We start from the raw sequence: 23,107 nt of genomic DNA, 5'->3' as shown, positions 1-23,107 counted from the left end.
GAATTATTTGTTTTTTTTTCTCATTTCTACCACATTCACACAACGATTACATGACGATATTTTTTTTGGATTGATAACAATTTAAATTTTTCATATAAAGAAAAATGGTTAAACGTGTGTGTGTGTGTGTGATGAAACAGACAAATATTTAATTAACCTGTGGTGATATACAACATGTTTGGCATTTGATTGGCTAAAAACATTTGATTATTGAAAATGTGCATGTTGTTTTGACACTATTCAGTTTTGATTCTCAACAATGAAACAAAAATGACCATGAATTGATTCTGTGCAATCAGAATATTTTTGTTTTTCAATTAACATATGCCTGATTATCATCACAATGGAAAGAAAATTCAGAATTTTATTTATTTTTTTTATTCATTCATTCATTTACGATTGTTTTTATTTTCATTTCATTTCAGTTTTTTTCTGGTTGTTGTTTGTTTGCTGTTTTTGATATGAATACTTTTTTTTCATTCGATTTTTTTTTTTGTTACATTTTTATCATGAATCTCTCCCCCTTATTCACTCATTAATTCATTCACAAATCCATACAAATAAAAATGAATTTCAGTGATTTATATTGATGATGATGATGATGATGATTCTGTCTTGATATGATGATGATGACTATAAATACCCGATGCCTTTCACATTTGACACATCCACATACACATTTATATACAAACAATCAACATACAAGCCTCACAATTTATGTTTTGAAATCAAAAAATTAACAAAAAAAAAGTAAAAATAAAATGAAATTACTATATCACAACACTATAAATCTTGATCAAAAAAAAGAACTAGATTCTATTTTGGTTTTTTTTTCATTCCCTCTAAAAAAAATCATTCATTCTTTGTCCGAACACAATTACAGAATATTGAAAATTTAAAAAATACCAAAAAATCTATATGAATAAAGAATGCAAAAAAAGAATCAATTTTTTTCCCTTCCCCTGATTGTTGTTAATTATTTTATTTTATTTTTGTTTGTTTGTCTGTTCACATTGGCTATATTGATTTTGTGAATTTTTGTGATCATCACATGGTGGTATGGAAATAAGATAATTTTGAATACACACACAGAATTCACACATACACAATAATATATTGGTTACCAGTCCAAATGTTGTTGTTATTTTTTTTTTCATTTGTTGATTAATCTATACAATCAAAATTTTTATTTTCTGGTAAAAAAAAAGAAAATTTCAAAATCAAACACACACACACACACAAAGCGACAGGTAAAACTATACAAAAATTTTTTATATTTTTGCTATCATCGAAATAACATATATACGCCCTATTATAATAAATATCCAGAATGTTGTCCATTCACATACATTATAATCTCGCCATAATTTTTTTTTGGTTCATTGATTTTGAATGATTCCTCATTTGGAATTTTTGTGTGTTTTGTTTTGAACAATTTTCAATTTAATCATATCAAATTTTTCTAATCTAAATTAATTGATTGAACGAATGAATGAATGAAAAAAAAATCCAAAAATGTCTCAAATTAAAACAAAACAAAAACGAATTTGATTCCATTTCCATATGAAAAAAAAATAACAAGATAATCAAGTGCAATCTCACAAATTATTATATTCTTATAATTTATCAACAAATTCTGTGTCACCGAACTAATTCGTGTATAAGGTTAGGAACATTTATTCATTCAAACTTTTTCTAAATAACCAACTAGTACAAGATGTTGATTGTGAAGAACCAAATCCGGGAATTGCCGGTTCGGTTTCCGGTTTTTTTTTTTGGTATCGGAACCGGTTCAAATTTTTTTTTGTGACCCTTCTCACAACACAAACAACAACAACAACAACATTTGAATATTATACACAAGTAATGAATATGAAGGCGTATATACCATAAATACAATCATTTAAGATAATTATTTTTATCCACATCATCATCATCATTATCACCATCATCATAATTATCATCATGGTCAATATCATGGACAAAAAACATTATCAACATTATTTTCTCAGGTAAATCATCATCATCATCATTTGAACAGAATATATACATTAACATTTTTATTGTCGCTTATTCTCCATTTCATTTGTTATTCATGTTATCCATGTTCACAACACGCATAAACACAAAAACACTCACCAATACCTCTAACGCCAATTCCCAATACATTCTTGATTCTTGATTATTATTCTCATAATTATATTATTATTATTATTATCATATTTATCTCTCTGTCACATTGGATTATTTCTATTTGTTTCATTATAAATCAAATAAAAACAAAACAAAGCAAAACAAAACAAAAAACTGAGAAACTGATGGATAAAAAAATGATGAAGAAAAAAAATAAAAATTGGAGAAAAAAAAATTCATTATAATAACTTTTTTTATTATGCGAAAAAAAAGTGAAAAATTCTATCCAATATGAGGAATTCAGAGTGATGAAAACTTTTGGGGGAAAAAAAATATTCACATTCTACGGTAAATTTCAATATCATTATTGGTTTTAGAAAATCGGTTGTATCCATGAATCCAGTTAAATATTTTGTGAATTTAAATATTCCAAAATGGTTTCCATAGTCGTCATCGATGTTATTGTGGTTGTTTTTCTTTTGTTCCCAGTTTTTTTTCTTCGTTTGGTTTGTATACAAAATGTCAAATAATTAAAATTTAAAATTACATTTAAATAATTCAACAAAAAAAAGTGTGTCACCGTGTGTGTGTGTGTGTGTGTGATCAATGCAATGAAGAAACTAGAATAAAAAATAAAAGAATTTTTCATTTCAAAAGTAGTAGATTCTGGATTCGATCTTGTTCGACGTTCGTTGTCGATATATAATGATGAATGGCGACCGAATCGACAACGATGAAAGATTGTAAATGTAGACAGGTAAAGAATCTTTGAAATTCAACTCTTTTTTTCTCTTCTCTGTGTGTGTGTACAAATAATAATATTAGTATTCAGAAAGACCAGAGAATCAAATTTTTTAAATTTGATATTTAAAAAAAAAATTCCATCCATATGTTTTTTTGTGTGTGTGTGTGTGTTGTAAAATGAATAAAAATGTCGATAATTTTTTTTTTTTTAAAAGAATAAACATTTCTATACTTCTTCAATCTATGTATGATGGTAAATATTTGACCAACTTTCGTTTGGAATATATTTGAATGGATGAAACCGAAACCCAAAAAAATTCTATTCACATTTATTAACTGAAAATTGAATAATAGATTCGATTGATTTTTGAAATGAAATGAATTCATGAACTTTTTTTGATCAATCCATCAATGGATGGACGAATCCAAAAAAAAAAAAAAAAAATAGTTTCTCGTTGTAGTCTTACAAACCACTACACATCGTGTATGTATGACAAGAAAGAAAACAATTTCATTTCTATTGATGATGACAATGAAATCCAATTCGGAAAAAATAACAAAACAAATTTACTTCATTTTCTCCATGTCAGTTTGAGGTTGTCAGAATTTTTTTTTTTCATTAAATTTATTTTTTTTCTTCCTAAAATTCTCATTCTTTTTATCCGTTTTCAAACATGTTGTTTTTTTCTTTGTGTGTGTGTGTGTGTCTGTGATGTTTTCATAATCATATCAGAACATCATCCAAGATATGTCATCGAATGGATCCATGATGTACAAAAACAATGAAAAAAAAATTGTTTCAAATTGAGCTCCATCCATATCTTTCTTCTTTTTTTTTTGTTTGCAACCAACAATTGATGTAAAACAATCATCGTTGACGTTTTTTTTTATCCAGTTAATTGTATGTTCACTATAGAATGGTCAATTGTTTTGAAACTAAATTGATGATAAAAAAAAAAGAAATTTGAATTGAATATTTTCAATGCATTGAATCAAAAGACCCGAGAACCAGCATTTTTTTTTGAGCCAAGCGTGGTCCAAAAACGGATAAAAACTTTTGAAGGGATAAAGTTGGATGAAAGTTTTTCTCATCATTATCATCATCATGATTTTTGTTTTTTGTATTTCTATGATTTACACCAGAAAAAAAACTAATTTTCTATCCTGTTTTGTAGAATTTCAATAATAGTATATTTCAAAAAATAGTATATTTCAAATGTGTATCGTTTAGTTATTTTTTTTTGTTAATTAAAGAGATAACTTGTTGTCGTGGTCGATCAAAATCGATTTCATTTTCATTTTTTTCTTTACCAAACAACAAATTGGACGATGGTAGTGGAAGAAAAAAAATTTTTGTCACCGTCAAAAGTCTGGATATACAAATCATATGTGGAAAAAATGTAGAAATAAAATCGATTTCTTTGGTAACCGTATTGTCACTGTATTGATATATTTACATTGCATTCAGGTGATGGGTGTTGTCAACAAATAACAATACAAGTTGGCATTGAATTTTTTCAATCGCTAAAATCAAATAATTATATTGCGTATTTATAGTTACAATATTAATAACGATATAATTAATTTGGTTTTTTTCTACAAATCCAATTACAATTATACAGCTGCCAAAATTTTCGGCTACAATTGACAAACACAGAAAAAAAAGTGGTTGCCAGCGAGTACTCGCGATTTTGGGTGGTTCAGAAATCTCGCCAAAATCGCGAGTACTCGCAAACGACATACGACTAGCCGACTGACTATCGATATATCGATAGTCTACTCGCAATTTTCGCGAGTACTCGCGATTTTCGCGACCACCCGACTGACCGATTGTTTTTTCGATATATCGAAATTATCGATGGTGTCGCTCACCGATTGTTGCAGCAATTTTGACCCCCTTTCATTCCCTTTACCCCTCATATTAATTTAATCGATATATATTGAAATTTAATTGATTTTATTGAAATATTAATTTATTAAAAATTTTAAATAATAAAATACATGCATATTTCACATCCAAATTGCGCCATAAAACGTTAATTGTCCCGTTTGACATAAATAAATCCATAATCGCGGTCCATGTTCCAAGACAATGTCCAAATTCTATCCGTGGTTCGAGATTCAATTTCCCAATTGTTCGCCGGCGATCCTAAGTAAAAATAAATATTAATTGTTTGTTCAATTAATCTATTCATTTGCTTACCATGATCATTTTCAAGTATGTGTTCCATTCCATGAATCTTCGACTTATAATCATGTTTTCGATCGCTTCATTGATTCCAAAGATTCAATCAGCATCAAATTCAATAGGAAATAGCTCAGATCATGTTCCTAAGCCTAATCTAACCCTAGCCTAACCTGTTATCATGTGTTGAACATGGCCAAACTATTCTTGAATTGAATGCTGATGAACAATGGAACCGCCGAATTGATCTCGAACATAATCATCAATCGAATTTCAATTTGATGATTGTAAAATTTCAGGAACGAACCTAATAAAAAAAGATAGACCAATCTTTATCAATCTTTAGATATGAAGAATATGTCGACTTACCGAATAAGTTGTTCCGACAATTCAATGCAGGCATGTTCTGAATAGACTTTTGAGAAATGTAAGTGTTAGAATTATTGATTGATAACGAAATTCCAAAGTTACCTGATGACGAACATAATGTTTCGTTGGACATCGTACCATGTTAGTGACCAGATATCCACCAATAAATTTGTAATGCTCGGCATCATTACCATGATCGTTTTTCTAAAGACGGCACCAATTATATGTCTAATGATCATTGATCATCAATGAAAATTTTATGCTTCAAAAGACAAGGAAAATTGTTAGCATTTTCAATCAAAGGCAAAATGTAAATTACCTCATTGACCATGTTTTCATATATTAATCCGAATTCCAATTATCATACATCAATTATAATAATGGACTCTGAAAAAAGAAAACTTGAAAAGGATGTGATTGAATACAATTTGATGAAAAACAAAATGTCATAAATACATTTGAAAGTCACCGAAAATGGGATTTGTTCGCCAACTTGAATCATAATTACATGATGACCGAACCAAACGATCTTCATCGATTTCGGGGCCAATTTTTGATCTTAGACCGCAATATGTTTTAACAACGATAATCTTGAATCGATTAATTTCTTTGTTCCAAAATTTACTGCAAAAATCCACGATTAAAATAGAAAAAAATGAAAAAATATCACGACATGATCACGAAAAATAGCTCGAAGTGAGGACAACCGTCTTCGACGACCGTTGAGTTCGAATGTTCGATTTTCCAACGATCAAATTCAAATTTGTATGGAGAATAGAAGGGGAAAAGAAGCGCGCGACATTTGCATTGAAAATAGTTAGCTGCACTACCACTATTTGACTATGCGCAGTTGCCCATTAGTTGTACTTTGAGTTGAAATTTTTGGCGGCAAAATGAATGCATTATTTTTGCTGTAGACTTAGCATGAAAAATGAATAAAAAAATCCACTCATGATATGATAGATATTATCATATCAGATGCATAATTGATGAAAAAAATTATGTAATTTCAATGGAACGTAAAAATTGTTCTTTATCACATGTTGATGATTAGTGATTTGAGCAAAAGAATTTTCGCCACTGTTTGATAAATTGGTGTCAATTTGTCAGGATTAATTGATTGATGGACAGTTATTTCATTCAAAGTCGAGCTATTTATTTATTTATTCAATAAAAACCCCTATACCTCAAAAATGGGGGGAAGAAAATAAATTATAAATTTTTAAAATCATATTTAAAGAATTATAGCCAAATACATAAATTCTCTTCATGTCGATCTTGTAGATTTACATCACATTGATTTTCAATTAAAGTTCGTTCCGCACAAATAAACAAATCAGATGAATAGAACTTTGAGCAGTATTACCACAAAAACAAGACGTCTTATAACGATAGCCAATTTAGCCAATGCAGGTAAACATTGAATTTTACATGTCCCGATAAAAATTGAGTGAACACAAAATGTAGATCAATTTTTTTTATTTTACGACCATATACAGATGGAAAAATTTTTTAGTAACTTTGCCATCTTCACTCATTATCCATTTTATATTATAAATCATGATCATGATATTTTTCAAAAGATATAATGAAATGAATGAGAATGAGATTGTACCCAGTGAAAACAAATATATCGATTCTGAAAAATGTTTGGTTTTTATGAGACCGAAATAATGACCAACAAAATTGAATCAAAGTTGAATTATATGTGTGATGTTGAAATCTATCCAGTGACAATCGAGAAAATGACAAATCCAACCTAACACGAACAGTTCAGAATTCAAAATCAAGAAAATGACAAATTCCCAAACTAACACGACCAGTTCAGAATTCAAAATTCAAAATCGAGAAAATGGCAAATGTCCAAACTAACACGACCAGTTTATGAATTGTGAAGAATGACAAATCACCAGCAGCAGTAATAAACGAACAAGATGAAGTGACAAAAGAAAATGCCGTGGTGTGGGACCATAATATCACTGTGGACAGCGATGAGCAAATCGAAACCACTACAATCATTGGGAAAGTAATCAATAAAGCATCGCCAACCAATTCTGAACTGGTCGTGTTAGGTTGGACTTGTCATTTTCTCGATTCTGAACTGGTCGTGTTAGGTTGGACTTGCTAAAATTCTCGATTTTGAATTTTGAATTCTGAACTGGTCGTGTTAGATTGGATTCGCCATTTTCTCGATTCTGAACTGTGTCGTGTTAGTTTGGAAATTTGTCATTTTCTCGATTCTGAACAGGTCGTGTTAGTTTGGAAATTTGTCATTTTCTTTATTTTGAATTCATGAGTGTTTTAAAAACAAAAAGCAAAAACAACAGAATTGATTCAACAGATGACCAAGAGTTATCACTTTGTTCTTCCTTAGAATTAAATAAATTTATAGTCGACCTCGGACAAAATATCGTATGACACTCATCGCTTTTTCTTGTTCTATCTTAATCATGATAGTCATGAACGATTAAGCTCAAACAATGTAACCATTTTATTTATAATTGACTTGATAAAAATACAATTTAATTTATAAAGGATTCTTTTTCATTTGTCTTTCTTTTTTTGGTCATTAGACCGTTTGATATTTTTATAAGTGTACCATACAAATTTCTGAAAAAATACATGAAATACAAATTCCATTTTTTTGCATCACAAGCGTAGTTCATTATATTTTTTGGGTAAAAACTTGGGTAATTGGCGTCTATTTTATTTAAAATGATGAGCATCGTATTTTTAGGAATGCTTGTCATCATACAAGCAGTCGTTACTTGTTCCGCAAATATGTTTAACGATTGATCTGATAATCGAAAGAATAATTGAATTCAATATCTTAAAGCTGGCAATCGAATTCGGATTCAGCAAAAATACGTTTAAGTCATCATCAAATACCGGGAATTCATAATTATCCGGCACAAATGTGCCATTTGAATTTATAAGATTTCCTTCGTAATACTAAAATAAAATAAAATTCAACATTATTATTAACATAAATGTCTGCACGAAAATATCATATTCAACTTACAGAAAAATGAAATGTGAAATCTTTTTTCCATCACATTGAAGACCTTTTTGAATTGGAATAGTTGGATCGTTTTGTACCAAATTACCATTTTTATCGACATAATTCTAATCCATTAGTTTATGATTCGAAATAATTCCGTATCCAAACAAAAATTAAAATGTTAAACATCGAAATCAAATTAAACAATCGAAAACTTTTGTTTACACACGATTACCGCGAGTACTCGCGATTTTTGCGTGTAAACAGGCTATTTACACTTTATTTTGCTGGACTAATTGAGTGTATGTAGCCAAACAATCGAAACTTTGTGAGTACTCGCGATTTTTGCGAGTATTCGGCTATTTTTTAGCGACTTTTTGTGTGGATATAGTCGGAGTACTCGCGAAAAATGCGAGTACTCGCAAAATTTCGATTGTTCGGCTATATACACTCAAATAGTCACCAAAAAATAGCCGAAATACTCGCCAAAATCGCGAGTACTCGCGCACTTTCTTTTCTGTGAATGGATTGATTCTATTGAAATTCTTTCTATTTCGTCATTTATTCATGTGTATATGATAATCATCATCAAGGTAACATTGCTCTAGATTTTTTTTTCTTTATTCATTAAAATCAAATTTGACAACAAAAAAAAATTTGTTGGTTTGCTTCAAGGTTAATCTTGATGAAGAACCTGTCGAACTAGTTGAAAGTTATCATATTGGATTGGATATTGCGGTAGTATACATGAACAACAAGTGGTCAATTGGCACGGCATGGCTACACCACCACCACCACCACGACCACGATCATGATCACAACCACTATCACCACTACGACGATTTCGATATTGATTGTAATAATTTTTGGAATGTTCGTGGCTATTCCACTGCTCGGCTTTTTTTTCATTTATCAATAAAGTAAAAACATTTTTATAAGCTTTTTTGTAAAAAAAAAAAATATTTGACCCTTTTGGTTTTTGTGATCTTATATTTATAAACATGGCTTTTTTCTGTCCGGTTCGAATACGAAGAAATAAAAAAAAACATGGTAAATTTTAGAATATTCTCATGATTCACCATTTATGATATTGTTTCATTTATTTATATATAGTGCATCTTGAATCTGATTTATTATCTGGTACACGACATCATCAATCGTTACCACCGATGGGAAGAATTACTGGTAGTGTTTCGATTGAAACATTAGTTCGTGTTGGTATAGAAAAAGAAAATGGTCTATCACCAAACTCGAAAATGATTGTATTACATGATTTTACACCATGTGTTGATGATGAACTAGAAGTTAAACGTGGCCAAATTATCAATGTTTTATATCAGGAAAATGATTGGGTATATGTTATATCAGCCGATCAACGTGATCGAAATGGCCAACCAACCGAAGGATTCATACCGGCATCTTATTGTGCTCCATTACTTGAAACAAATATCGATAATTTATTGATGAATTTTAAGAAAAAAATGCCAAGAAGTGGACCGAATTCTTTGGTTGATTGTAATTTCAATGAAATCAATGCAAATGAAACAAATTCTAATATGTTGAATAATAATAACAATGATGACCAACATCATCATCAGATTGATTTTCTTGGTACAGGAAATTATTGCAATCAAATTGTTCAAACACAAACTGTTCATTCGAATAGATCAGTAATAGATATTATAGATATTAACAATGCCATTAAGCAACAGCAAAATTATCAAGAAAATGATCAACATTTTATGACATTTCAAAGTTCATTGAATTATCAGAATCATCATAATAACGGTAATCACCACAATCGTTATTCGCCTACACAATCACATCATTCATTCCCGGGAATAGAATCTGTTTCTCAACAACAAAACAACAGTATTATGAATTTAGATCTTGTAATGGCAACCACGACAAATACAAATACACCCAGTACAAATCAAACAGGACCAATAGCCATATCAATGACATCAGCCGGATCAAATAATTCACAAAAAAATGGTATCAAATCCAATTCAAATGTTAGTAGCAATCATAATGAACATTTACAAAAACGATCTTATATAACATCTGAAGATTTTGATTCACTTACAAATGCCAAATCAAACAATCATCATCAAGCAAATCATGATCAATATTCGAAAGCCCTGTACCTAGCATCATCGAATTTATCCAATGAACATTCAATAAATAATGTTGAAATTCAACCATTTTTTAAAGATCAATCTGGCCGTTATGTAATGCTTTATACATTTGTTGCAAGAGATGAAAATGATATCAGTGTTGAACGTGGTGAAATCATTACTGTACTGAATAAAGATGATCAAGATTGGTTTTGGGTGATGCGTTCCGATTCACAGGAAGGATTTGTACCGGTTTCATTTACATATCCAATCGATTTATTATTAAGTAAGTTTTTTTTTCATTATTAGTTTGCTACAATTGTGAAATGTTTTCGGTAATATTATTTTATATAATTACAGATGCTCATCATGTTCAGACGATGACGTTAGCCAATGGTCATATACACGGTCAAACACAACAAATATGCCAAACATACCGTACACATATCGTTCATGATTAATTAAAAAATGTGAATATTTATTGTATATCAAAAAGATTTTGCAAATGAAACAAAAACATAAAGTTTTGGATTTGGAATCACTTATAAAAAAAATATTGCATAAATGATTAGACAGAGATACTTCCTTCACGGAATTTACTTTTTGAAATTTTTGCATTAATCAAAACCGGTTGTGTACGGCTTAGTTTTTTAGCTTCTTCTAAAATTTCAGCAACTTTAGTACGTTCATCAGTGTCCAAAAGTATGCCAGTTGCACCAAAACCTTCAACACATTTTTCATATGATGAATAAGCCAAATTACAGGCAACATCTGAGCCAAGCATTGGTACTTGTTCACGTGCAATCTGTGTCCAACAGGCATCATTACCGACTAAGGCCATCACAGGTGTTTTATGTCGCATGAACGAATCGAATTCGATCAATGTATATCCAAGGGAACCATCACCATAAATAATGACAACATCATGATCTGGTCGGCAAAGTTTAGCGCCTAAAGCAAAACCACCACCACAACCAAGTGTACCGAATGCTCCAGGATCTAGCCAACATAATGGACCACGTGGACGTAATATGTACGAAGCAGTTCCAACAAAATCACCACCGTCGGCAACTAAGATTGTTTTATCGCCCAATGTATTTTCAAGTTTATGCAAAATCTAAACAGAAAAAAAGATTAGAATTAAATAATATATAATACATATGGATATGCGAAATACAAACATCCAAAGGATTGAGATGGTTGTCAGGTACATCGGATGCCATTTGCAACGCTTTAGCTTCTTTTTGACGATCACGTTCTTGAAGAGTTTCCAGCCATGTGGTATCAACTTGAAATGATCCTTTTAATTTATTTGCAACATCAACCAAAAATTTAGCGGCATCAGCTTGAATTGGTAGATCAAGATTCCAGAAAATTTTTGTATTTTTATACAATTGTTCTTTGTCTCGATTGATTGAAACGATTTTAGATTTTCGTGAAAACGCTCGCCCATAAGAAAGACGAAAATCGGCAACACTACCACCTAGAATAAGAAGATCGCATTCTTTGAGAGCATCTCGACGTGCTTGACGCATATTGATTGTGGATTTACGTCCCAATAAACCACGTGCCATTCCACCCAAATAAACTGGAATTCCAATATCTTCAATAGCTTTACGCAATTTTTCAGCACCAATCGGAGGCAATACAGATTGAGATCCAAGAATCATCAATGGTTTTTTAGCCTTTGTAATCATTTCAACAGCTTTTGAAACATCCGATTCACTTGCATAAGGTATATCCAATGGCAATGGCTCTACATTATGTTCTCTATCGAATGCTCCAGCGTATAAATTTTTCATATAATTATTCAGATACCAATTGACAATTTTGCCAGCCATCGATCGTGAACTAGAAGCGGCAACAAATTCTTTACTAACAACACTATATGGATATAGTACATCGATAGGCAATTCTACAAAAACTGGACCAGGTGTTCCACTTTGGGCAATTTGAAATGCTTCTCTCATACAGGGAACAATATCCCGAACTTTGGTTATACTATAAGCTTTCTTGGTTATTGGTTTGAATAATGATCTATAATAGATGAAAATAAAAATCATTAGATCAAGATAATCAATGTAAAATTATTACTTACAATTGATCAATATCTTGTAATGCGCCTCGACCTTTAAGCAATGAAGCTGCAGCACCACCAAGTAAAATGACAGGAGATTCAGCCATTTGTGCATTTTTAATAGCTGTTACAGTATTAGTTACACCTGGACCAGCCGTGACAACAGCAACGCCTGGAACACCGGATAAACGAGCCGTAGCATCGGCAGCAAAAACTGCATTCACTTCATGACGAACATCGATCACTTGTATACCACGTTTTTCTGATGCAGTCAAAATAGGTGATATATGACCACCGGATAATGTAAATACACGTTGAACACCGTGTGAATGTAATACAGAGGCAACTAATTCACCACCATGTCGGGTACTATTAGGATCAATTTTCTATTTGGCCAAAATAGCCAAAAAAATCTAGTGTAAGAAATAAAAAAAACCAATATCTTGACAAACATACCTTGCAGAAATAATGATAGAAAATATTAACATTACTATTAAACCAACGGATCATTTTGTCTCGATCGGTCAATAACTTATACAGATCATGAAATTGTTGACAAAATAGCCGTCTACCTTCAAATGATAATTTCAATAGCAAATATGTTGCCAATGATGATATAATGAAAATGGCGACAATTGTTATGAGAAACATTAACTGTTTTTATTCCAATTTTTTGTTTTTTTAGTCCATTCGATTTGGTACATTTTTTTTTGTTTATTTATTTGCATGATAATGATGGTAAAAGGGGGAAAAGTGAAAAGAAAAAAAATTATTTAAAAATTGATAACAAAAAAAAATTACATATCAATTGATATCATAATCAAAAATTATTGATTAGAATGTCGAAGAAAAAAAAATGTCAACACGATGAAACCAAAAGAAAAAAAAAGATTCTGACAATAACATTTGATATATATGACGAATATACTTTAGAAAATTATACTTACGAATGATGATTTATGATCAAATGTTTTACCGAAAAAAAAAACACAAATTATGAATGAAATTTTCCAATTATAAAAGGAAAAAATTGATATACTGAATTTAAAAAAAAAACAAAATTAAACAATAATAAAATAATTGATGATCAAATGTTATTTTTCCAATTCAAATTGATGACGAATGGCAAAACTTTGATTAGTTCGAGGTATATATTGTATTATTAGTGAAATGGTAATCTCGCAAATAGCAAACATTCTGGTTTTTTTTTGTTTCATATGCTTTGCATAGGTTTTACTGGTTTAATGGGCAAAAAAAACCTGTTTTTCTTCTCAACGATCATCGTCATTTACGATTTATCGATGAACCATAAACAAATTCTTACCTGAATTATTTCGTTTCAATAATTGAACTGTAAATATATATGATGATTTAATTATAATGATGATGATTCAACAATGTTAAAAAACAAAATAAATCAACGGAAGATGAATAATGACGTTCGATTACGAAAACGACAAAATTATTCGTGCAACATGAGTACCTCTTTTCATGTAGAAAAAAAAAATAGACTGTTGGGTTTTTTGTTAAAAGTTTTTTCCTTTTAATTTTCGATGATTGAACTCGTTTTATTGGTGCTTTGTGTGTGTGTGTGTGTGTGTGTGTGGATCTTATACAAAATACACTTGATAATTGATAATATCAATATCACATATAGAAATAAAAATCCAATTGAAAATGGATGAAAATATTTGTTTTTTTTTGCGGTACAAGTAGCACCTAAGAACATATGATATATTTCATTTTGTTGCCATTATCTTCGAAAAGATGGTGCCACATATAGTAATTAATGAAAACAGTTGCCAAACTGACCATGAAATATTTCAAACTATGATTTGGACCTAAAAACACAAAACCTGCACATCTTTGTGATGACTATGATTGATAATTAGTAAATTTTTTGTTGTTGTTGTTGTTGTTGTTGAACATGAAAATGTTTTCTCATTAGATTTCTTCAAACAAAAACGTTTTAGTTTTTTTTTCTCTTCAATACTATATATATAGTACTCATTTTGACAAATTCTATTATTGTTTTTGTTTCAACGACAAACAATTCAAATCATCAATCAAAGAAGATAATTTCGATAGTGGATCATAATAATCAACGATGAGAAGATAACGTAATACTATTTAATAATATAAAAGAATTTTCAAAAGGAAACTTATCAAATTGACGATATTGGTGAAAAAACATTTGAAAATATGAATGAAGATATATATTAAACATCGTACTGTCTCCGACTGTCTTAAAATGTAAGTAAAACATTGTATGATTAGAATTGAGTAAGAAAGAGATTAAGAATTATGATGATTGATTTAAACCATTAGTGTTTCAAGTGAATCGAATTCGATTCCAAAAGGCAAAGTTTTATTTTCAATTAATTATCAGACAAAAAGAGAAATAAAAAAAAAAAAGAATACTGATGGTGAGAGAGTAGAATCCAATAAATCAATATGAAACATTGAATATCTATCGATCGGTGGTAACATACTGGTGATTAATATTGGTACTAGATCCATGTTCTTGTGACTGCTGTTGGTGATGCATCTTGCGTTCCAGGTCCTTGATTTCGATCATATCCGATTTAAGTTTAAGTTTGAGTATGATACGCGCCATTTCATCTCGATGCACTGGATTCTCTACACCCATTCGTTTCAGTGTATCTTCTTGAATTCGTATTAATGAACGGCCAGTGATTTCATTATCGAGGAATTTATCGCCATACAGCTCGTAGTATTGTTCACAACATCGTTTCAACCATTTCATAACTTCACCGTTTGACCAAAAAAATACAGGTCTAGGCCTTCGGCTCATCAATTCACCAGTGGCTGTCGTGGATTGTTCATTGGATGTTACCGTCGCCATGTCAATAGGGCGTCGGATATATATATACTAATAATTGCTTCCAATGGCCGGCCTGTTGAATCGAACTTGTCAAAACAAAGCAATCATCGAGCAGAGGCATAGTGCTGCCGCCAATGAACCATTCATTACACAGTGGTAGTGGCATATGTTTGTATGAATGTTTTTATGTGAGCCGTGATAGGCGTTTAATGATGGGCGTTTGTCAGATGTTGACCGATGTGAATGATGTATAGTCGTCGTGGTTGTTGACCATGATTAGCACGACAATCAACAGGCACCTTTTAATAATAACGACAACTCATGCCTCAATGTTTTTTTTTCATTCATCAAACGATAATCAATCCGATCATACAATCTCTCTCGGCTGTATCCAATTCATTTGTCATTGTTTACATCTGTTTTAACAAAAATTAGTTATTGTATTTATATGATTGGGTGTTGATTCCTTTGGAATATAGTGACCATGATGGAAGTCAAGGAAGATGCAACAGAATCGGAATGTAATGCCTCTATGGACGGTAGCGATGACTCGCTTAGGCTTCGAGACAAGAACGATAAACTAAATAAACGCCTATTATTATTACGTGATGAATATATCAAACTTCAGAGAAAGTATTCCGCTTTGCAGAACCGCTATGATCATTTAATGGTGACGGGAAAGTTTTCTGATATCGACGACGAGTCCAACATTGTTGATGGTGATCGTGGTCCTTCCGTCGGTGGCCACAATTTTGTGACAAACATCGTTAATTTCGTTGGCTCCCTTTACAATAATCTGCTCTATTCAGACTTGCAAATCGATTATGACAACGGTCAATGTCATTTATTGGCACATAAGTTTGTGCTCAAATTTCGTTCTCAAAAGTGGTCCGTTTCGGACTTGGATGCAATCGAACGGCTCTGTTTTCCAGAAATGACTGCCAAAATTGCTGAACCTCTGTTCCGTTGGGTGTACACAGGCTACATAGACAGACGCTTGTTTGATCAGGAATTTGTGGTTGGTAAGTAAGTCTATACGCAATAAGAATACGGTGTGATTAATGATGTAATTATTTAATCATACATAGAGTTGGTCAAGCACGCTGCTCGCTTTGAATTAACACCTTTGGTCGATCAATGTGAACAATGGTTATTAGCATACGTACAAGTGGACAATTGTATCTACTTTTATCAAATTTCCGAGCAGCTGGCTTTGTCTCGGTTGTGCGATTATGTAGCCAAACTGGTCGCTATCCATTGGGATTCGCTGGGTGAAAGTGATTTTGCTAACGTATCGACTCCATTTCTTCACCGGTTGTTCGTGGAAAAATCCCGTTATCCACTGCACAAAGCCATCAGTATCGGAAACGAAGATCTCATTTTTCTACTGCTCATGGACAATGAACCACATGAAACCATTCACAAAGTGAACGAATTGGACAACCTAGCTCAACTTCCTCTAGATATGGCCCTTCGAAATGGTCAATTATCTGTAGCAATGACACTTCTTGAGCATCAAGCCAACGTGAATGCTTTGGATTCTGGTGGTTGGCCTTTGACTCACCGGTACCTTAGCGAACGCAAATGGCAAGCATGTCGTTTCTTACTTCAACAAGGAGCTTCCATTCATTCAACCACCCCTGATTACAGCGATTCACTTCTACATTTGTGCGCAGATTGTCTACCACCAGACAACGAAAACATGTTGGATATTGCCCGCATTCTGTTTGAACGCGATCCCGACGTGAACCAGACAAATCGCGAAGGAAATGGCTTGCTTCATCGATGCATAGAACGTCGCAACCGAACATTGTTTGATCTGTTGCTCGAACAACATGAAGCCCACAAATTGAGTCTGGATCTGGAATTGGTTAACCATCAGCATGATACGCCACTAGCAATGGCTGTCAAATTGATAGATCGCTACGATGATGACTACTACGCACGAAGCCTGTTGAAATTAAACGTATCACTGGACACCTTTAGAGGTATTGAACCGGGTGACTCACTTCTCATTCATTGTGGCCGTCAAAGTTTGCAAAAAGCGGCCTTGTTTTTAGTGGAGAACGGAGCCAACGTGAATCTGGTAAATAGTCGAGGCGAATCAATACTGCACATAGGTACTAGAATATTCTCGATTTTGTTTGAATTATTTTGAAGGTTTGATTTGGCTTTCTCTTCTGTTTAATTTAGCTTCTATGTATGGATTAAAGGATCTTGTGTGGCTGTTGCTCGAAAAGAACGTCAATTGTAATTTGGTCACGCTACCTCCACTTCACAATGACCACAATTCAGACGATCAAGAATTCGTGTATAATCAGACTGCACTTCACTTAGCCATCCTTGGCGGCCACGACGCAATAGTTGAACGTATTCTTTCCTTTCATGATGGCTGGTCGCGCAAAGGCTGCCTAGATTCAGCTCTTCTAACACCGGAAGTGGATGTGAAGAATTCACTTCACCAAACGCCACTTAGTCTAGCAGTCGAAACTGGTCGAATCAGCGTAGCCGAAATGCTTATTCGAGCAGGAGCCGACGTAAACGTTAGAGATGGTGATGGATTCTCTTTGTTGCAGCGAATGATCCAGCATGGTAATGACAATGGTGCCCAATTCTTGCTCGAACATGGTGTCGACATAGACGATCGATGTACAACCAATTACGAAAGCTACCTCGAATGTGCCATACGTTACAGCAGGACTGAAATCGTGGAATCGCTTTGTCGACTTGGATCCAACGGTGACAAGCTTTTGTGGGAAGCAATCAAGCAAGATGATGCTTCGAACAAGATGGCCAAAATCCTTGTTCGATATGGCTGTGATCCAGATGGCTGGCATCAATCAACCGAAGGTGGCTTCATCCAGACATTGCTGCATCGGGCCCTGGATGAAAACAACCAACGTGCTGCCATATTTCTCATACAAAGTGGCTGTGATATACATGCAATCCGACGGCCTGGACCTGATAGTCAAGGCAAAGAATACTGTGACAGTCAAACTCCTGTAAGTAAAACGAACTTTTTTGTATGATCTATTTTGTAACATGTTTTATTCTGCAGCTACACATGTCATGTTGCTGGGGCATGGACTTGGTGGTAGAAACGCTGATTGAACGGCAAGTAGATGCAAACCAAATCGATCAGGAGGGAAAGACCGCCCTGCATATAGCCATTTTGAACCAGAATCACCCTATCGTCGATCTGTTGCTCAATTATCCAGCCTGTGATGTACACAAAGCAGACAACTATGGTCTTACTCCTTTTGCATTAGCAATCAAGCTTAAATCTAGAACTACCGCTCAGGCCCTTTGTCGGCGAGACTGTGCCGTGGCCGAACAACGGGATGGAAAAGGTCGAACATACCTGCACTTGGCTTTGCAGCGAAATGACTACGACGCTGTCCTTTTCTTGCTTGATAATGGCGTAGATGTGAATTGCCGTGTATCAGATTCTCAACGGAAGGCGCCATTACACCTTGCAGCCGAAACCGGTTCGGAAATAATACTACGAACACTTGTTCTTGCCGGAACAGAATTGAATGTGGTCACTCAACAGAATCAAACAGGTAGACCATTTTAGTTCTTTATTGAATGTCGTTTTGACTAATTCTTGTGCGCTTGCAGCATTGCACTTGGCTGCCGACCTGGATAAATACCAAATGGTGGAAATTCTGCTAGACCTTGGCATCGATGCTTGCGTCCAAGATTCAAACGGTAATACTGCCATGCATCTAGCCGCCACAAGAGCTCATCAAAACACTTGCCGTGTACTAATGGAACGTACAACACGTGTTGGCGGCCAGCCATTCGACTTCCGTACCAGCAACAACCGTGGTCACAACGTATTCCATTGCTTGGCCACGTCAGCCAACAAGGTGGCTGCGAGTACAATCTTCGAAGAATTGATTGCCAATTGTACAGAATTAGACCTAGATGTCCGAGACAACGATGGCAACACTCCCCTTCTGCTTGGTAAGTTTCGTAGTAGTAGAACAGAAAGAATATAGATGGATGGATGATGATTTTCTACCCACAGCCTACATGAACGGTAACAGCAAATTGTGTCGATTGATTGTGAAGGAAGGTGCAGCGTTGGGCATTCGAAACCACCAGGGTGTATCCATATTCAACCACGTGATGCCTACTCGGCAATTGCTTACCTCGTTACTGGATTCGCTATCCCGGATGCCTCAGTGGCGCGACGGACCAGAATGCTTGGAGTGTGGCCAAAAATTCAACATAACAAATAGGCGCCACCATTGTCGGCACTGTGGCCGCGAACTTTGCTCCCGGTGTTCATCCAAGGAAATCCTGATCATGAAATTCCAATCGGAAAAACGTTCCGTGCAAAGTCGTGTATGTGAACTGTGTTACGATGTTCTCACCTTGGGTGCTTTCAACTAATAATACCGTGACCAATAAACTCGTCTTTCCTGTTTGCATTAATTGTGCAAATTCGTGACCACGAATTACGAGTAGCTCATCAGCTGCCAATGTCATTTGTGTAAGTCGTTCTATCGAATGCAGCTACATTGCGAAGCACTAGTTGCTCGTAGGCAATTAAGCACGTTCAGGAAAACCGCCCATATCCTATGGCAATGGCGGCTTGTCCCCTACCAGTTAACTCGTATTATTGGTTCCACCACTACCACCAAGTCTGATTAACCGATTCCTGGCTCCAGTTATCAAGGCGTCTAACGTCATAACTGTGCCATCACCGCACTCTCTTTGGTGTGTTAGTGCTTGCTGTTGGCGTTGTTAACAATGCCAAATAGTCTTCATTCTCAATATTCCCTTTGCCTGCTTTCAGCTCATTCGTGCATTCAGTTAATTGGTTGTTTCTTCTGTTCGATTGTTTGTTTGCTTGTTTGTTTGTTTGGCTGATCCCAGCATTGTATTCTCGTTTCTAATTCTGGATCATCATTGATTCTGGCAACGTTGCTGTAGTCACTAAAACATTAATAAGGTGAGTTTTTCTGTTCATCAAGTGACCTAATTTTCCAATGGCCTTCATGGGAATAAGCCGGAAATAGACAAACCACAGTATGAGCCCTGATTAGAACAGAATTTCTTATCAAAGACAACCGTAAATCGATTTAACGTGATCCTTGGACGATGGTTTTGATGGCTGACCCAAACAGGCTGACGTGAAAACCCATTATTGTGGGCCAATACAAGCTAATCAATGCCTATCATCATTAATCAATCGATGATAAAGCATTGAATTTTGCTCCGTTAGTTGTATTGATGTATCGCCGTTGCTGCACGCGAGTGTGAGTGATGTTTCGACTGCTTGGCATTGTAAATTTGAAAGTGGGCGAAACTTGTCATGCATAATTTAACCACTCGTTTCGTAGATCAGTTCGTAATTTGGCTTAATTAATTGAGCCAATCTCGCTGGAGACGACCCATTTGGACGTATTTGTTGTTTTGCCACAAAATCAAATGATGCATTGCTCTGCATGTCCTGTATGGTGATGAACTGCATATGAAGGCCAGCTGTCAAGCTTGTTATTTATCGGTACGACACACACAGGTAGAATGCAATCGAGCGTGGCCATTTAGTGGTGCTACTATACTGGTGTTGACAAAGATTGCAACAAGTGTAGCCAATATAGCTGAATAGCTACCTGTCAGGATAAAAGATCCAGAATGACAGCATTAGTATTGCATCGCTCAATGGCCATCACCAAAACGAAACGCATCTCCTTTTCAGCAGACTGACTGTGAGTTAGTGTGATGCAAGCTAGCTGATTGGTTGCATTTGTGGAACGGCCGTCATGTTGATGGTGGTCAACATCGTCATCAAATTGTCTATCTCTAAATTTGTCGCCCAATGCTCTTTGTCTGTGTTAGGGTAGTCGATCAGGTCATTAACTGACCATTCCTTTTTTATCTGTTTATTTGTCACCAAACTAAATTATTTTTTTTATCGCCACACAGTGACATTCAACAGTGTCCATTGTTCAGCTTGTCGCTAGCCATGGCAACCGAACGTACTATCGACTCCTGGGTTTATCCGATGGATTCTTCTTGCACACCCTACAACGATACCGACTTTAACAATAAAGTACGTGTCCTATGTCAAGAGGAAGTCCAATACATGCTCAGCTCGACAAACGAATCGGTTAACAATCAACAATCACAAACTAACAAACTACCACCACTGGAGCCTCTTAAAAATCGTCTTCGTATAGCCAAGTGTAACGTCGTAGGCGATACATCAGTTGGTAAAACTTGTCTTGTGAATCGTTTCGGCTACGACGTGTTCGATTCCAAATCAAAAGCGACTATCGGTGTTGACTTTGATGTGCAAAAATTCTCCATATTGAATCGACCCTTCACCTTACAGGTAACATTATTGCAACATTGTTCTGCCGCCATCTGATTAATTTATCATTGTCATTTGTAGATTTGGGACACAGCTGGTGATGAGCGGTTTCGTTCAATAACCCGGGCTTATTACCGTGGTGCACATGCCGCCCTTATTGTTTTTGACCTGACTACAATCAAATCTTTCCAGAACGTCGGCCTATGGCACGATGAAATAATGGAGGCAACCCAATCACCTGAGCATACTGCTGGATCACTGACGTTGACGCGTCGGAAATCTCAACGTGGTAGCAACTCACAGCACAGCAGCAGTAGGCCCTTTTTGTTTCTAGTCGGCACAAAAAAAGATTTGATTACTGATGAAACGGCAGCTTTTTACCGTAGTGAAGGCTCCAAACTTGCCAATAAGATCGGAGCAGAATTCTGGATGGTGTCCAGCAACACTGGCGAAAACGTAACTGATCTGTTCAAGCGTGTCGCATGTCTTTGTTTCGACAAATATCTATTACGTGAGCTTCATGTCCAACAGGACCGGACATCTCAGTACGAACAATATCAACGTGCTATGGCTGCCATGGTTCCTGATAACCAAAATAGCGAACAGAACGTTGGACACGAACATTCAGCTAACGATCGCTTAGTTCACTATTCAGCAGAGAATGGTGGCAAAGTCGCTTTCTTCTACCAAGATGAAAAACGAAACCGTAAGACAACGACAGCAGTTGATCAAGCCTTGTGGCCGCTCATTGTAGAGTGGTGGTGTCAGTGGTTTGGCCAACACGGAAAAATCCGCCGCCGGCTAGGACATGTGACAGGCGGAAACAAAGTGGTCGACCAATGTTCAACCAACAACAACAACAAGAGTAAGCGACTCGACGACAAAAGCCACAGAAAATTCCAGTGTTTCCGCTTCACCTGTTTGTATAACGTCGACTAAATGAAATGTCATTGGATTAGCACATTATTCATTCAACATGTTTTATTCTCATTAGTTATGATTCACTTTATTCTCAATCATTAAAGAAGTTTACACTTTGCAAAATACATTACGATCTCATGAAGAAAAGAATTTTTTGATGCTTCTCAAAACATTTTTTTTTTTAATAGAATTGAAAAAATATTCTCAAAGATAGTTGTTTTTTTTAAAACGAGTTTTTGCCCAATATCTGGAACTCATTTTTTAAAATTGGTCAAGTTTTTTTAAGATCAAAGTTTCAAATTATCCAAGAGAAAATTCATCTTGATAATGTCATCATGAGGATTAAAAAAAAAATCTTCAAAGCATGCAATCAGAATTTATAGAAAA

The 23,107-nt window shown here is 34.4% G+C and overlaps 5 protein-coding genes and 1 long non-coding RNA gene across 11 annotated transcripts; 3 read left to right on the top strand and 3 right to left on the bottom strand.

Annotated features, from left to right (window-relative positions):
* Positions 1-8,259: 8,259 nt before the first annotated feature.
* Positions 8,260-8,633, bottom strand: LOC142597528 (uncharacterized). Its single transcript, XR_012832232.1, has 2 exons — positions 8,454-8,633; positions 8,260-8,383 (listed from the first exon to the last, which is right to left on the bottom strand). It is a non-coding gene; the product is annotated as an uncharacterized LOC142597528 (long non-coding RNA).
* A 166-nt stretch (positions 8,634-8,799) lies between these two features.
* On the top strand, positions 8,800-11,114 carry Dlish (Dachs ligand with SH3s). The gene is made up of 4 exons (XM_075730975.1): positions 8,800-9,025; positions 9,108-9,482; positions 9,546-10,835; positions 10,910-11,114. The coding sequence occupies exons 2-4, from the start codon at positions 9,434-9,436 to the stop codon at positions 11,008-11,010; spliced, it is 1,440 nt and encodes a 479-aa protein (XP_075587090.1). The 5' UTR covers positions 8,800-9,025; positions 9,108-9,433; the 3' UTR covers positions 11,011-11,114.
* Hacl (2-hydroxyacyl-CoA lyase) lies at positions 11,007-14,378 on the bottom strand. 2 transcript variants are annotated; one of them, XM_047062731.2, is made up of 5 exons: positions 13,951-14,378; positions 13,083-13,280; positions 12,648-13,012; positions 11,731-12,586; positions 11,007-11,666 (listed from the first exon to the last, which is right to left on the bottom strand). In XM_047062731.2, the coding sequence occupies exons 2-5, from the start codon at positions 13,275-13,277 to the stop codon at positions 11,118-11,120; spliced, it is 1,965 nt and encodes a 654-aa protein (XP_046918687.1). In that variant the 5' UTR covers positions 13,278-13,280; positions 13,951-14,378; the 3' UTR covers positions 11,007-11,117. The 2 variants fall into 2 exon arrangements, with proteins under 2 accessions (XP_046918687.1, XP_046918688.1); XM_047062732.2 differs by lacking the exon at positions 13,951-14,378 and adding an exon at positions 13,574-13,864.
* Positions 14,379-14,475: 97 nt separating this feature from the next.
* Positions 14,476-19,910, top strand: LOC124498903 (rabankyrin-5). 2 transcript variants are annotated; one of them, XM_047062730.2, is made up of 7 exons: positions 14,476-14,879; positions 15,951-16,493; positions 16,560-17,591; positions 17,665-18,473; positions 18,530-19,034; positions 19,093-19,440; positions 19,505-19,910. In XM_047062730.2, the coding sequence occupies exons 2-7, from the start codon at positions 15,956-15,958 to the stop codon at positions 19,870-19,872; spliced, it is 3,600 nt and encodes a 1,199-aa protein (XP_046918686.1). In that variant the 5' UTR covers positions 14,476-14,879; positions 15,951-15,955; the 3' UTR covers positions 19,873-19,910. The 2 variants fall into 2 exon arrangements, with proteins under 2 accessions (XP_046918686.1, XP_046918685.1); XM_047062729.2 differs by having other exon boundaries at positions 14,544-14,879; positions 15,907-16,493.
* Positions 14,963-15,609, bottom strand: ave (sterile alpha motif domain-containing protein aveugle). Its single transcript, XM_047062740.2, has one exon. It carries the CDS (start codon positions 15,490-15,492, stop codon positions 15,097-15,099), a length of 396 nt encoding a protein of 131 aa, XP_046918696.1. The 5' UTR covers positions 15,493-15,609; the 3' UTR covers positions 14,963-15,096.
* On the top strand, positions 19,849-22,843 carry LOC124498907 (uncharacterized). Of its 4 annotated transcripts, none has more exons than XM_047062736.2 (3): positions 19,849-19,972; positions 21,412-21,820; positions 21,881-22,843. In XM_047062736.2, exons 1-3 carry the CDS (start codon positions 19,962-19,964, stop codon positions 22,736-22,738), a joined length of 1,278 nt encoding a protein of 425 aa, XP_046918692.1. In that variant the 5' UTR covers positions 19,849-19,961; the 3' UTR covers positions 22,739-22,843. The 4 variants fall into 4 exon arrangements, with proteins under 4 accessions (XP_046918692.1, XP_046918693.1, XP_046918691.1 ...); XM_047062737.2 differs by lacking the exon at positions 19,849-19,972 and adding an exon at positions 19,994-20,434; XM_047062735.2 differs by lacking the exon at positions 19,849-19,972 and adding an exon at positions 20,446-21,325.
* Positions 22,844-23,107: the final 264 nt, after the last annotated feature.

This window comes from Dermatophagoides farinae, chromosome 5 (assembly GCF_024713945.1).
Source record: "Dermatophagoides farinae isolate YC_2012a chromosome 5, ASM2471394v1, whole genome shotgun sequence".
In the NCBI taxonomy this organism is placed as follows: domain Eukaryota; kingdom Metazoa; phylum Arthropoda; class Arachnida; order Sarcoptiformes; family Pyroglyphidae; genus Dermatophagoides; species Dermatophagoides farinae.
Note: the sequence above shows the minus strand (reverse complement) of the source record. Positions and strands in the feature narration are given on the sequence as shown.

What these genes read in the sequence shown, in the direction of transcription:
- Dlish (XM_075730975.1), top strand. Translation starts at nt 9,434, where the DNA reads ATGGCTTTTTTCTGTCCGGTTCGAATACGAAGAAATAAAAAAAAACAT. An exon ending in AAGAAATAAAAAAAAACATG is followed by an intron (nt 9,483 to 9,545) that starts GTAAATTTTAGA and finishes ATTTATATATAG; the next exon opens with TGCATCTTGAATCTGATTTA. An exon ending in TCCAATCGATTTATTATTAA is followed by an intron (nt 10,836 to 10,909) that starts GTAAGTTTTTTT and finishes ATATAATTACAG; the next exon opens with ATGCTCATCATGTTCAGACG.
- Hacl (XM_047062731.2), bottom strand. Translation starts at nt 13,277, where the DNA reads ATGTTTCTCATAACAATTGTCGCCATTTTCATTATATCATCATTGGCA. An exon ending in TCTATCATTATTTCTGCAAG is followed by an intron (nt 13,013 to 13,082) that starts GTATGTTTGTCA and finishes TTGGCCAAATAG; the next exon opens with AAAATTGATCCTAATAGTAC. An exon ending in TTACAAGATATTGATCAATT is followed by an intron (nt 12,587 to 12,647) that starts GTAAGTAATAAT and finishes CATCTATTATAG; the next exon opens with ATCATTATTCAAACCAATAA.
- ave (XM_047062740.2), bottom strand. Translation starts at nt 15,492, where the DNA reads ATGGCGACGGTAACATCCAATGAACAATCCACGACAGCCACTGGTGAA.
- LOC124498903 (XM_047062730.2), top strand. Translation starts at nt 15,956, where the DNA reads ATGATGGAAGTCAAGGAAGATGCAACAGAATCGGAATGTAATGCCTCT. An exon ending in CACTCAACAGAATCAAACAG is followed by an intron (nt 19,035 to 19,092) that starts GTAGACCATTTT and finishes GTGCGCTTGCAG; the next exon opens with CATTGCACTTGGCTGCCGAC. An exon ending in CAACACTCCCCTTCTGCTTG is followed by an intron (nt 19,441 to 19,504) that starts GTAAGTTTCGTA and finishes TTCTACCCACAG; the next exon opens with CCTACATGAACGGTAACAGC.
- LOC124498907 (XM_047062735.2), top strand. Translation starts at nt 21,249, where the DNA reads ATGTTGATGGTGGTCAACATCGTCATCAAATTGTCTATCTCTAAATTT. An exon ending in TGCTCTTTGTCTGTGTTAGG is followed by an intron (nt 21,326 to 21,411) that starts GTAGTCGATCAG and finishes ATCGCCACACAG; the next exon opens with TGACATTCAACAGTGTCCAT. An exon ending in ATCGACCCTTCACCTTACAG is followed by an intron (nt 21,821 to 21,880) that starts GTAACATTATTG and finishes TGTCATTTGTAG; the next exon opens with ATTTGGGACACAGCTGGTGA.